Source organism: Melozone crissalis, unplaced genomic scaffold (genome assembly GCF_028551555.1).
Source record: "Melozone crissalis strain CALT ecotype California unplaced genomic scaffold, PUWL_Pcris_2 ptg000088l_1, whole genome shotgun sequence".
Lineage (NCBI taxonomy): Eukaryota > Metazoa > Chordata > Aves > Passeriformes > Passerellidae > Melozone > Melozone crissalis.
Genome location: NW_026535865.1, coordinates 1381940 through 1395763, shown reverse-complemented (window position 1 = coordinate 1395763; position 13824 = coordinate 1381940). Strand labels below are relative to the sequence as shown.

General features: G+C 50.2%; 1 protein-coding gene across 4 annotated transcripts in view; it reads right to left on the bottom strand.

Annotated features, from left to right (window-relative positions):
* The window catches only part of PIP5K1C (phosphatidylinositol-4-phosphate 5-kinase type 1 gamma), a 53229-nt gene that overhangs the window by 5483 nt on the left and 33922 nt on the right, over positions 1-13824 (bottom strand). The window contains exons 7-17 of one of the 4 annotated variants that reach the window (XM_054290904.1): positions 12849-13148; positions 12154-12359; positions 10599-10682; positions 10044-10092; positions 9025-9109; positions 5674-5835; positions 5486-5515; positions 4583-4724; positions 4265-4297; positions 1853-1957; positions 1474-1606 (exon numbers count right to left, since the gene is read on the bottom strand). In XM_054290904.1, coding sequence (XP_054146879.1) covers positions 1474-1606; positions 1853-1957; positions 4265-4297; positions 4583-4724; positions 5486-5515; positions 5674-5835; positions 9025-9109; positions 10044-10092; positions 10599-10682; positions 12154-12359; positions 12849-13148 — 1329 coding nt within the window. The remainder of the gene's footprint in view (positions 1-1473; positions 1607-1852; positions 1958-4264; positions 4298-4582; positions 4725-5485; positions 5516-5673; positions 5836-9024; positions 9110-10043; positions 10093-10598; positions 10683-12153; positions 12360-12848; positions 13149-13824) is intronic. The other 3 variants (XM_054290905.1, XM_054290906.1, XM_054290908.1) reach the window with 3 other exon arrangements.

The following is a 13824-nucleotide window of genomic DNA, read 5'->3' as shown; positions in this document are numbered from 1 at the left end:
CTCTCCAGGAGCAGACTTCAGTCATCAGGCCACAGCCTCCTGGGACTGGGCAAATCCTCCTCTGCACACAGCCCCCCTTCACCCAGCACTGCCCCTGACACTCCTGCAGGAGCAGCTGTGGTGCTGCCTGAGCGCACGCGTGCAGCCTCACCTGAGCTCCAGCTCAAGTGCTTTTCCAAGGAGAGCGCCCATGGGAACTCAAATCAGCTTTTCCCTTCATCCCAGCAGTGAAAAACACTCCACAGCACACGACACACATTTAATGCAAAACTCAGACTCAGATGAAGTATGAAATGCTGATGAGCAGTCAGTCACACTCTCTGCGAACACACTGCAGGATTTTCTATTGGAGAGAGGTGCCCCTCAAGCTGGGGGCAGTCCATATGCCCAGCGACAGGGAGGAAGAGCAGCTGACCCTCACCAGAAGACACTTGCCAGGGGAGCAGGCAGGATCTGCCTGCACACAGCTGCCCTCCACAGGCAAGGAGGGGGCAGTGTTAGAGGAGCCGTTTGCATTTTGAACAGCATGCATCCAACCCCAAACAAGCTGTAAAACAGGGCTGATTCCTTCCACAGCTCCCACAAGCCTCAGAGCGACTCGGCAATGAGTAAGCAGCTCTGCAGCAGAGTCACAAGAGTCCAGGGGAAGGCCAATGCTGCATTTTAGTTTAGCCTGAAGGAGCCCATTGCATGGGCTCAGGTTGTCTCCAGCACCACAGAACTAACAGCAACAAGTCCGAGCAGGGAGGAGCCGGGCACCTCTTTTAATGAGGGTTCCAGTGCCCAGGCACAAGAGAGAGCTCAGCTCTCACAGGACAGGCACTCAGCTGTGCTCTGGGAATCCATGGGACAGGTACATGTTGCTAAAAAACCTCTTCTCTGGTCTGCAGGAGTTGCTCAGCCATTGTGGGAGCTGAGTGAGGACCAGCGCCAGGCTCCACGGCACTCTGCTGCCAACCACCAACTTACTCCCTGGCTCAGCACTAGACTCCCACTGCATCACCTAATGCAGCCTGCAGGGAAAGGAAAAGCCGGAGTTCACCAGAGCCCAGGGTCACCCTCTGCAACCACCTCCCTTTGGCTCTAGGCCATGCTTGTGTCAGGAAAGCAGCCAGGATCTCTGGCTGAGGAAAAAAAAACTTCTCTGTTGCACCCACATCACCTTGGCTTGTCCCAGGAGCAAATGTGCTGGCCTAGACAAACACTTGTGCTTGGAAGTAGAGCAGCACAGCTACAGCTACATCCACAGCAGGAGTGCCACCTGTGTGAGCCCCACTAGATGCTGTTCTGAGTTCTCTGAGTTTAATCCAGTTCTCTGCATTCAAAAACCCACCCAGCACCGAGGTCTCAAGGTGCTTCACACCAAAATGGTGCAGGGCAGCCACTGCCCACCTGACTGCCTGGAATGATACTGACAGCCCTGTGCAACCCTTCCCATCACCCCCCAAGGGCCAGGTGGAGAAGGTCTCTTACAAAGTAAATGTCTGTGACTGGCACGTCGTCTTCATCCGAGGCCTGGCTGGCTGGCTCCGAGGCCTGGCTGGCCGTCTCCACCTCTATGGTGGCTGGGGATGTGACAATGGCACAGGCTGAAGAAGCTGCCTCTCTGCACAGGGGAAAGAAATGACAGTCTAGTCACTGCAGTCAGGACAGGAGCAAGCAAAACGGATTTATTACAGAGGAGCTTCTGAAGATGCTATGCTATCACATCCTGAAAGGTCACGTCAGGGCAGGTCAGGTCAGTGCTGTGCTCAGCCTCACTGAACACCCATGACTCCAGCAAGGCCTCCAGCACAAGCAGCCACAGCTCAAAACCCACTGTGTGGGATCTGCAACACTCTAAAACACTCACTCTTTGACGACTTCTTCAGGAGCTACAATCTCAACGTCACACTTGGGCTCCAGCTCGACACTGATTTGCTGAACCTCCTCCTGGACCCGCCCCTCCTCGTGTGACCTGGAAACCAAAGGGGAGACAGGCCCAAAGACTCAGCTGGACATGAGTTATGCACAGCCCTCAATTTTAAGTCAGCCTGAATCAGTCCAGAGCCAGCCAAGCCTCTTGTGCAGCTCTGCCCCAGCACACAGCTGCTGCTGCTGCTGCTGCTACTGTGGCACTGGGCTCCCAGCACAGACTCAGTGGCTGATTTCAGCTCAGAGGGAGCACTCAGACCCCCCAGGATTGAGGGCTTGGATAACCAAAACTCCGAGGAAAAAAAAGAAGGAAGATTACAGCACTCAGGAATAACAAGGTGGGAAAAGAGGACAAGAGCAAAGGAGTTAAACAGCCAGTGCAGCAGGAAGTGTCAAATGGAGCATGGGAGCAAAGAGAAGTGACCTCCAGGGAAATCCTGTGTCCAGAGTCAGCCTGGCACCAGGCCAGAGCCTCTGACTTCCCCCAACACTCCCAGCACACCAAAGCTGTTCCAGGGTTGAGATTTATCTGCACACTCTGGAACTGTTTCTGACAATCTTCACTTTAATACCTCATGCTATTAAAGCAATTACTTGTGCCAGCAGGGCTGTCCCCGTGGGAAGGAGGAGCAGGAGCCTGCCCAGCCCAGGGGCAGCTGTCAGAGAAGGGCTGAGCCCTGGGTTCACTGAGCACTGCCCTGCTCCAGGCTGGCTCTCACCAGTGGGCAGCACTTCAGTCCAGCTCCATGCACAGAACTTGCTACACTCTTCCCCACAGGGCTGGACCTCAAACCTGGACTGAATTCCCCAGCAGACCAGAATAACCAGAGGCATGACACATTCTTGAGCAAATTGGGTAAGGTTTTTTCCATCTCAGTTTAGGAATGTAAATTCTTGCTTTAATAAATTTGTGTTTGCACGGGTTTTCACCAGGGGATCCCAGAGAGCTCCACAAGTGCACAGGTCCCTACTCTCCTAGGAAGGGCACATGGAAGCACTGGGATTAGAAAGGGACAAATTAGGCAAAAACCAGCAAAGGTGGCCACACCTGCAGACAGTCAGTGTAGCTGTGGCAAATGTGTGACAGACAGATCTACTCTGACCAAGGCACTGAGCTCCCTGAACACTCCCAGGTCACTGTGACTCACCTGACCCATTTCTGGAGGAGCAGTCACACACCACAGCAGCTCCCTCCCTCCAGGAGGTACCAACGAGTCTGAACTATTTTGGATTAAGTCACTGCATTTGCCACATGGGCCCCACCACTGGGGCCTGGGTTTAAGTCTCCCCAGTTTTCAGCAATTCCTAACACTGGATTCTGCAGGATATGAGGTGCTTTATAAGTCCCTGACACTTCTCACAGTGAGCAGGGTCCCTGCCCTCCAGGGCAGCATTCAGCAACATGCAGCATCTAGAGGGATTTTCATTAGGAAATAGCATAGAAAGGGATTTTTTTTCACAGTGCTTATCAACTGAATTCAGTAAATCACTCAAAGCTTGGAACAACAGCAGATGCCTGTAACGTGGGGCAAACCCTCATCTTCCAAAGACCTTTTCTTCCAAGCAGCAAACACTGACTGCAGGGAGAGAGGACATCAGCCTGTCAGGCTTCTCTGGCTATGGCACATCCTAGGACTGAGTCTCTGATGTCATTTCAAAGCCTACTACACCTACACAATGCCCTAGAAAGCGAGGGCAGAGCCAGCAGCATCCGCTGGCTCCTCGTGCAGATCCTGCTGACATGGGCAATGGGGTCATTTTTACTGATGCAAAATAATTCCACAATAATGCACAATATTAATGGTAAGAGCCTCTAAAATCAGACACCCCTCTGCAGCACAGCATTTCTGTCCTACCTTGCCCTTGGCTCTGAGACACCACAGGAGGAAAAAAGCAGATTTCTGAAAACACTGGAAGCTACTTCTGTGGGGACTGATGGTGCTCAGTGCCTCATAAAGACAAAGCCCTTTCACTTTACCCAGGCCACAAGCAGATGCTCAGAGGACAAATGTTCCTGCTGTCAGGGCTCACTTACTTGCTTAAAGGGACTTAAATGACCTTCTTTGACTCTGGTGCTGGGTGGGTGGGTAAATTTGGACAACACTGTTGTCCCCTTCCCTATCAAATAATTGGTATTTTCAAAGCACTAAGAGATCTGCTTTGCAAGGAAAATTCCATGTAAGAAATGGGGATCATCTGATTGCAGAAGCAGCTCAGCATCCATGCCAAAATCCTGGAGCTGCTGAAATTCCCACTCAGCCCTCTAAAAGTGACCTTTGCACAGGGATAAACATGAGGTCTCTGCAGCAGAGAGCAGATGAGACAAGAAGACAGGAGACCCATTTCTCACCTGCCATCCTGCCCTGAGGAGTGTGTACGCCTCCTGTGGAAAGAAAACAGGAGAGTTTGAAGGAGCAATTTAAGCCAGAAATCCTGCACTGTCCCCAAATCTACCTCCACATCCCATGAGGGAGATGTTCTACTTAACAGCTGACACTTCTTCCAGCAATAATTAATCCCATCGAAGCTGTGTCTCCTTGCTCCCAGGAGAGATTTAATTAAAATCGGTCATTAGCATTGCAGAGTGCAGGGCAGCCTGCCGGGATCTGCAGCACAGAGAGCCAAGAGCAGCCACTCAGCACCAGTGGGAGCAGGGAAATCTCCTCACCTGTACCTGGGCTGCTCAGAGGACTCCGAGGGGGATCGCTCGGGGACAGACAGAGATGTTGACGATAGTGTCGTGGCTATGGAGGCCGTGGTAGCTTCTTCAAAGGAAGGAGGAGTGCAAGGGAGCAGGTCTGGCCTGCCTGCTGGCCCAGAGCAGGGCAGGGGAGAGGCAGGAAGAAGAGATGATTAAGTCAAACACCAATACTTCACCTACACCAGCCCCGTGCGAGGCTGTTCCACTGTGAACCTGCACACCCCCATGGGGACTGGGCACTCAAACCACAGACAGGCAAAAGTGTAGCTGGGTCATGACAGCCTCTCCCAAGGCATCCTCTGGGAGAGCCAGTCAGCACCACTTCCAGCACAATAGGCAGGGAATAGAATGCCAGTGAAGACTTCTCATTGGTGACCAAAGCTGGATTAAAGCCTTGGATCACCAGGGATAAATATCCAAGAGAATTAAGAGGTGTACTGAGTGTTCAGTGCTTTGCGCAGGGAGCAATCCAACACCCATGCACTGGAGGAGCCTGTCCTCCAGCACTCAGATGTAAATGCAGCCAGATGGAAGTGAAGGAAAGGCAGCACAGAACCAGCCCATTCCTCTGTTTTCCAACAGCAAGATCCTGCCTGTTATAACTGCCCAAACACTGTCATTGGAGTGCTGCAGTTCCCAGTCACCCCCCCTCCCCAATCTTTTTTTAAAGGGTAGAAAATGCAACTCTCTGTTGGCTTTGGGCTATGACTGATGGTGCCCCTCGGCAGCAGCTGTCTTGCAGCAGTGATGCAGGCGACCATTTTTACTGCAGAACCCCAGAGTGCTGCAAAGAAGGGATCTGGTCTCCTTTGATGCAGAGGTGTCGCATCAAGTACCTGCTGGTGCTGCGACAAAACAATGCACTCTTACCTTCTTCCCTGTCCTGGTTAGGTTTAGCACCTGCAAAGCACAGCAAGACATGCAATGAAGAGCTATCCATGAGGAAATATCTGCAGTTGGTGCACAGTGGGGAACTGGATGAGAACAAGGGAGGATCCTAAAGAACTGCTAGGAGAGAGAGGGTAAGCACAGAGGCACGCCCCGGGCGGGGCTGTCACCTTCATCGTCCAGCGTGGGGTAGCTCCGGGCCGCCCGCAGGTCGTACTGGGTGTCGTCCTTGTCGGAGGCCAGCTGGCTGGCTGAGAACGCCGCCGTGGGACCCGCCGTCTTCACGGCCAGCAAGGCACTGCGCCCTTTCTTGGACGGGGACGACTTCAGAGCTGGGGGGCACAGAAGGGCAAATGTTGGTCTCGGGGTTTAGCTGGTGTAGTAGATAGGGTTAGACGCTCGGAAAATCTCGCGATGTCACGGAAAGCAGCAGAATTCCTCTCCCCCTAACGCCTAGTGATAAGAGATCACCCAAGAATGTAGTCCCCCCTAACATTAGTAACTTTCTACTCCTTATTAACCAATTACAGTAAAGTAAGACCCCTGACGTAGAGAAAAAACCTTCCCGAGTATAAAACCCGATGAAATGAGACAATAAGAGCCTTTAGACCGTCCACCATACTGGTGCTAGCGTGTGTTCTTGGCCCGAGTGACCCTAGAGAGTTTAAGTTGCCGTGCCGTTTCCTCAGAACCAAATCGCCTTGCCTTACATCAAAAAGCAACAAGCTGGTCAGAGTGACTCTGAGATGCGTCAGAAAGTCTCTTCTCAGCTCGGTGGTGGAAGAAGGAGCTCTTCAGTTCTCATTCTCAAGGTTGTTTATTGTTTCTTATCTATAAAATTATTTTCTCTGGCCTGCTGAGATCTGCTCAGGACAGACAGAGGCACTTTGGCCACCCCTGAGCGGTGTTATATTTTTATACTAAAAACTACATGTATATTATTTACCATGACTTTCTAATACCTATCACTTATGTTAATGGACGCTCCTCTGTTGGGTTAACAAGATATTTAATACTCTGCTTGTTTGACTTGTTGTATATTGGTGATTTGTTAATAATGTATGGATGTAAGCTTGTGTCATAGAGGGAGGACCCTGGTTACTCATTCTAGCATTAATTCTCCTATTTAAATATAGGTTAGTGTGACAGTGTTCACAGGGGTCTTGGAATGAGGGAAGAGATGAAGATCTGACACTATGTTTCAGAAGGCTTGATTTGTTATTTTATGATATATATTACATTAAAACTATACTAAAAGAATAGAAGAAAGGATTTCATCAGAAGGCTAGCTAAGAGTAGAACAGAATAGGAAAGAATGATAACAAAGGTTTGTGGCTTGGGCTCTGTGTCCAAGCCAGCTGGGCTGTGATTGGCCATTAATTACAAACATTCAACATGGGCCAATCACAGATCTACCTGTTGCATTCCACAGCAGCAGATAATCATTGTTTACACTTTGTTCCTGAGGCCTCTCAGCTTCTCAGGAGGAAAAATCCCAAGGAAAGGATTTTTCATAAAAGATGTCTGCAACAGGTTAGCCTGTTAATGGGGAGGGAGTCATAAAGTTCTTATATTTTTGTAGTGTAGAGCTTTAACACACTCTTTGTTGATGGCTGCTCGAGGGCCCACAGTGTAACTGGGAAATTAATATTTATCTGCTTGTAGAGATTGTATTCTTTTTTAAAGGAGCTGTACCCCCTTTAAATAGCCCTTAATTCCCTTCATTAGGGTTCGTGGGTTTTCCTTGGAGAAGAATTAATAGTGAACTCAGATTTGTTTCACAGGCAGCCAGCTATCACCCAGCTTGGTTGGCTTTTCACCTCTGCTAACAAGTCATCCCACTCTTTTGCCAGAGACAGGTTCGCTCAATACCAGCTCTCATAAGCAGCTTGCTTGGGTTTCAATTTATGTTAGACAGTGAGCTTTTACTTTAAACCAATCTAAAAGTACTAATATCACAGCAGAAGATGGAGGCTAAGAAGAAGGAGAAAGGTTGGACACACTCAGATTCTTCTCTCTTGCCCTCTGAACCCCTGTAATAAAAACCCCCAAAAATCTATTTTTCCACCCCATGACAAACTAATTATTATTCTACTTAAACTTTTGTGGCTTGCAGATCTTCATATAAAGTTGGTAATTTGCTTCATGGGTCATAATCAAAATCCCAGGTGTCTTGGGCTCTGTGCCAAGGTCTTTGAGCCTCTGGCAGGGGTTCTGGCAATCCAGGACAGCCAGAGGGTTGTCCTGAACTCTGACATGTTGGAACCCAGGACGTTCCTCTGACTGCCCTGGAGGACTTGAGATCCTGGCAGGGGGCTCTGAGACCTTGGTACTGAGCCAAAAACACCTGTGCCTTCCATTTTAGCCCATGGAGAAAATTACCAACTTTGTGTGAAGATTTAGAAGCCACAAGAGTTTGAGTAGAATGACAGTGAATTTGTCACAGGGTGAAAAAGTAGAATTTTTGGGATTTAGAATGAGGGTTCAAGAGGCAAGATGGAGGAATCTGGGCATGTCCTGTCCTTCCTCTTCTTCTTCTTCTTGTCCTCCATCTTCTGCTGTGATGGTGACACTTCTGGATTGGTTCAGAGTAGAGACAGACTGTCTAACATGTGATAGGTATTGGAAAAATATTGTAAATAAAGTACAGATAGTTTTTGGTATAAAAAGCTAACACCACCCCAAGGGCAGTCAGGGTGCCACAATCCAACCTGCTGGACAGACCTCAGCAAGTCAGAGAAAGAATGGAATAATAAGAGCAAATAAACAACCTTGAAAACCAGAGCTGAGGAATCTCAACTTCTTTGGTCACAGGGCTGGGAAAAAAACTCTTTAATACCTCTGGAGCCATTTCAACCACAGAAAACCCAAGAGTCAAAGCACCACCACCAGCTACTGTCACACCAAAGGTGTTTTCCCCTTCACAAGGAGAGGCTCTGCCCTCACACACATCCCTTCAGGGCTGAACCCAGGTCAGGTGCAGGGACTGGGTGGGAGCCTGAGCAGACCAAGGCAAGCTGTAACAATCTGAGGGCTCTGCAGTTCTTAGCTTTGCTCTGTATCATGGAATGTTTTGGGTTAGAAGGGACCTTAAAAATGCATCTCATTCCACCCCTTCTGTGAGCAGGGACATGGGCACTAGAGCAGGTTGCTGCAAGCCCTGTCCAACCTGACCTTGGACACTTCCAGGGATCCAGGGGCAGCCACAGCTGCTCTGGGCACCCTGTGCCAGGCCTCACTCTCATTTTTCCTAACTTCTCATCTAACCCTGACAGCTCAAAACAATTGCCCCTTGCCTGTATAAAAAATCCTTCCCCCTCCTTTTTCTAAGCCCCCATTAAGCACTGGAAGGGGCTCTAAAGTCTCCTAAGAGCCTTCTCCAGGCTGTACAGCCCCAGCTCTCACAGCCGCACCACACTGGAAAACCTTGCTCAGGCTCCAGTCCAGACTCCTCATGAGTCTGCAGCAGCAAGGCCAAGGTAAAACCTCAGAGCACAGCAGCCCCTGAACTTGGTACTTACAGGAATTCTTTCGAAACACCGTGTTGGTCATGAATTTGAAGAATCTCTCTGCATAAAAGCTGGGTCTGTGTACTGACACCGTGTCCTACAACAGCAAGAAGCAATTGTTTAATTTTAAAATGATCCCTCAAGGCAGAATTTCTGTAACAACCAACACAGTCTTTTTTATTCCAACATTTAGCACTTACAGAGCCTTAAAATGGAAAGGCTTAACTGAAACACTCTAATTAATGCTATAAATAACCCTGAAGCATTGCCTCTGATTGCATTTGATTATATTCTTGCTGTGATTTTATAATGGATTTTGGTGATTTTATTCCTTTGTAGACTTCCTGGATTTTTTTAAACACTGGCCTGATTGCATACATGAAATTTCTTCTGGCTTTGCTGGCTGCCATTCCAATCAAACCTGGATACTTTTGTATGTCACACAGACACCCAAATTCAGCCACGGGTCTCCATACATTTCAAATGTTCTTGTTTAAAACAGTAAAACTGAAGCTCTTTCTGCTTCTGATGTTTGACTGTGCTTCCATGACTTGGCATCTCCACATTTCCTTTGCCACTTTAAGGGAAGCCAGGAAATGCAAGGCTGAAAAATGCTTTCCACATCCAAGGTTCTTTCAGAAACACACACCTGGCTGCTGCAGGAATGAAGCCAGCAAGGAAACATGGAAAGGGATTTGCTGGCAGAGAGCTTGCTGAGGTAGGAACAGCCAGTCACCAGAGAGAACAGCCCAGGGCTCTGACAGCCCAGGAACACACACACTGTGTGTGCTCCTGGTGTCATGGGAGACAGGGCAGGGGAGGAAAGCTGTGATCACAACAGCTCAACGTGTGAGGAGCTGGATTGAGCAAGGAAACCTGTCTGGGAATAAGTGGCATCACCCTGCTGGGCGGGAATGAGGGGCAAGAACTGCTCCTTTCATCAGCTGCAGCTGTGCCAGATCAGGGTCCATAAACAGACACCAAGCATCCTGTGAGGCTTGGACAACTCCTGCCTCTGCACAGTTACTCACCCCATCGTGGACAAGGGCCTTCCAGGTGTGCTCTAGCTTCTTGATGAACCTAATTCCAAGGAGAAGTGGAGAGAAAAATAAAGATCCAGATTCAGGCATGCACTCTGTACCAAGCCCCCTGTCATACCCTACAGGGGAGATCCCTGAGCTGCCAATGTCACCAGGACTGAGCTTTCTCCAGCATCTCCCCCAGGAGGTCAGGACTGCCTGGGAACCACAGGGAAGGAGGAGCTGGGCAGGAAGAGGTACACCTTACACCCCTGGAGAGATGCTTCCCACACTGAGGCAGGAAAACTACTTCTTTATGAGCAGCTCATCATCCTGGACAAAGGGCTGAGTGTCCCCAGCTGTTCTAAGGACATGATGGAAGCCCATGGCCAGCTTGGGACAGCCATATCTACTCATCCTCACAGTCTCCAGGACAGAACATGCCCCCTGCTTTCATTTGGTACTAAAAGAGATGTTATCAGCCACAAAAGACACGCTGTGTGGTGGTTTCTGTCCTCACCAATTATCAATTCAATGCAAACCAACCCACAGTGCCAGGTTACCCACCTGTATGACTGCAGGATATCGATGATGCCCACGTGCAGCAGGAGACGCTCTCCTTTGCCGTTCACTGCTGGGATCCCTCCCATCCTGCAGGTGAAGCAGAACCTCAGCAGGTGCAGCCTCAGCCAGGGCACCTCTAACACCCAGCTCTGGGAAGGGCAACAGCAGCCGTGCTAAGGGGCTCTGGTGGTGTCAGACATGCTGGAAAACCAGAGTGCTCACTTTGGGCACAGCCATGGGAGTGACCTGGCCTGAGCCCGGTGTCCCAGGGTCACTGCCTGCTTGGCCAAACACCTCTGTCCTGACAGCACCTGTGCTGTGTGGCACAGCTCTGCCTGGGCCAGAAAGCACCACGGAGCTTTTTCCTGCCTGCTTTATTCTGGGGATCAGGTTATTTATGGGTCAGTGAGAGCTGTCTGCCATTAGGGCAGTAAATCCTTCAGGACAAAGGATTCCAGTCCTGTCCACACTAATGCCATCCTGCCAAAGTGCAGCAACCATAGGCACCAGCACACAACCAAAGCACAGGAGTGCCAGATACTCCTTCAGGCAGCCACTGCAATTATTGATGCTGCCTGAAGGACTGGAAACACCACAGTATTATCTCAGCTCTCAGGACTGACCCTCCATCAAAGCCACAGCAGCTGGTTTGAGACAGCAGCAAGCAGCAAATTCCACCATTCCTTGGCCCAAGAGCCAGGCAGAATCCCAGGTCAAGCACAGCACAGGCTTAGGGCAATCCCCAGCCTCCAGCTCCAGCAGTGACCCAGCACCTGGGCACACTGCTGTCTGCTAACCCCACTGGGATGGCCTCAGGGAACTGCCAGGGATTCCAGAGGTGGGAGTGATGGAGAACTCCAGGCTCCTAGGGACAGACTGATCCCTATTCTGCTCCAGTATTTGGGTGCTGAGTGAGAACTGTCTCCTCCCCAGGGAATGGGTGGATATTTAGAGGCTGTTTCACAAGCTGACAACCTACAGCCTGCCCTAAGATGAGAGACTGCTGTGGGGCCAGACCCTTACAGAACTATTTCCCACCCTGGGTTCCCTCTTTCCCACCACAACGGCACCACTACCAAAACCCCAGGAGAGCTGCTCCCTTGAACAGCTCCTGTGTGTGGTGTTCCATTTTAGTTAAATGCTGTGCTCTGTCTCACCCCTCGAAAATGTGGGGTTTATTCCAAGCCTGTGATCCTCCCCTGCAGTATCAGGGATCTGTAATCCCAAATCTGATTCCGTGCCCACCTTGAATCTCCCTTTGAAGCTGTGGGGGGTGATGAGAAGTCTCTCTTGGCCCCTTTCCCCCCCAGGCTCTCCCTCTCTCCCCCTCCCTTCCCCTCAGAAGCCCTGCTGCTCCCAGGGGTGGGACCCCCAATAAACCCCCAGCTAATCAGCACCCCCAGAAGCCGCGTGGAGCCTCCCTGCCTGCCTGCTGCTACCAGGGAACACCCAGCTCAGGGAGCCCCCAAAGGACCAGCAACACCTGTGGGCCTCCTGAGGGATTTCCCCCTCCAGCCTCCCCCTCCCAGCAGCAGGAGGGAGCTCAGGTTTCACCCACGTGTCGTCGGTGTCGATGGCCTCGCCGCGGGCAGCCCCTCCCTGGATGGACTCCATGGCTGTGGAGTACAGGGCCTTCTGCCCCACGGGGCGCTTCTCGTCCGACGTGCTGTGGGCTCCCTCTGACAGCTGCTCCCGCTCGTGCTGGTCTATGTTGTGAACCCCAAGCAGCAGGCTGTAGTCCATGATTTTAAAGCTTTCCAATACCTACAGGTTAATATTGAGTTCAAGAACAAAGAGAAAATATCAAGCCAGCAGCAGAAATACAGACCTTGTAGCATGGAATCAAAGCAATCAAAGCAAAGCATCCCCACTAACAACTCATTTGACAGAGCCTGGAAGTTTCTGAACCAACAGTGACCTCTGGGCTTGACTGCAGAGTTTGGCCATTCCACAATCACAGCAAAGGCCTGAAGACTTGCAAACAACACCACTGTATCTGCTGCACGGTGATTGGGAAAATGCTCCAGCAAAGCAGCTCCAAGGGGAGCATCTGCCAAAGTGTGATGCACCAGGCAAAGGAGCACAGCCTCAGTCCTCAGAGGCTGCCGTGGCTTGGCTTTCAGGGAAAAATGCAGGAGAAAAGACTGATCCTACTCTGGGCTCCTTAGCAAGGCTCTCAATCGGGAATTGCTTGTCCTCATGCTCAAGAGCCACAGGGTTCCTCACCCTGTCCCTGAGCTGCCCCCTCCTTACCAGACAGTCTCGCTGCAACGTCTTCACCAAAGCACTGAAGGTGTCTGCATCCAGCATGAGGCCCTCAGGCATGTCTTGGATGAAGTCCAGATCCTTGTACGTAGGGCTGGACTTTTCTTTTTCCTTCTTGGACGCCCGGCGTTTGTAGGTTGAACCCTTGAGGTCGAACTTCAGGTGCATTTTCACCACTCGGGGCAGGATGTTGTTCATCACCACCACGCGGATGTTTTTGCCCCCAGACTGCACACAGTACAGTCCGTAAAACTTGGGCAGCAGAGTCCGGGGGTTCTGGTTCAGATTCTGCAGCAAGGGTGCAAAGAAGCACAGAGAAAAGGTCATTTTAGCAGAAAATTCCTGCTGTGTTCACCACAAAGCATGTCACCAGTTGGACTAGGGATTCTTTGCTGAGAGGTTTTCTGAACTTAACAGGAGCTCAGTGGATGCATCTGACAAAGTGCTGCATTTCAGTGGCTTTAGGACCTGCAAACACAGGGACTGAGATGTTCAGCACTCTCTGGGCAAATAACCAAGTCCGGAAATCCCCCGCTTTCCCCAAGTACAGCAGCTAAAAAACCGAAATCAAACTGGGAGAGAAATAAACACAATAAGTGGGAACTTCAAGCTTAAAAATAACAGCTCTCTTTATCTCTCCACCAGTGTCAGAATCAAGAGCTATTCTCCAGCCCAGAATAAACCATGGACAGGGTTATTTTTTAAACAAAACAACATAAATGTTTTCCTCCTGTTGCAGAGTTGCTTTATAAAGCAGTCAACCAGAAAGCGCGGATATCCTGTTCTGCTGTCATCTCCTTTTTTTAGGCAGCAGAATAATTAGGAATGACATGACAGGCAGGATTTGCTTGTTCAGCTTTGGGCACATTTGGGAAGGAAACAGAACTTCTCTGCACACTGTGGCAGGAAAGACAGACCTGACAGGTTCTGACAGACTGCAGAAATGTGATTGTATTAAAATTTC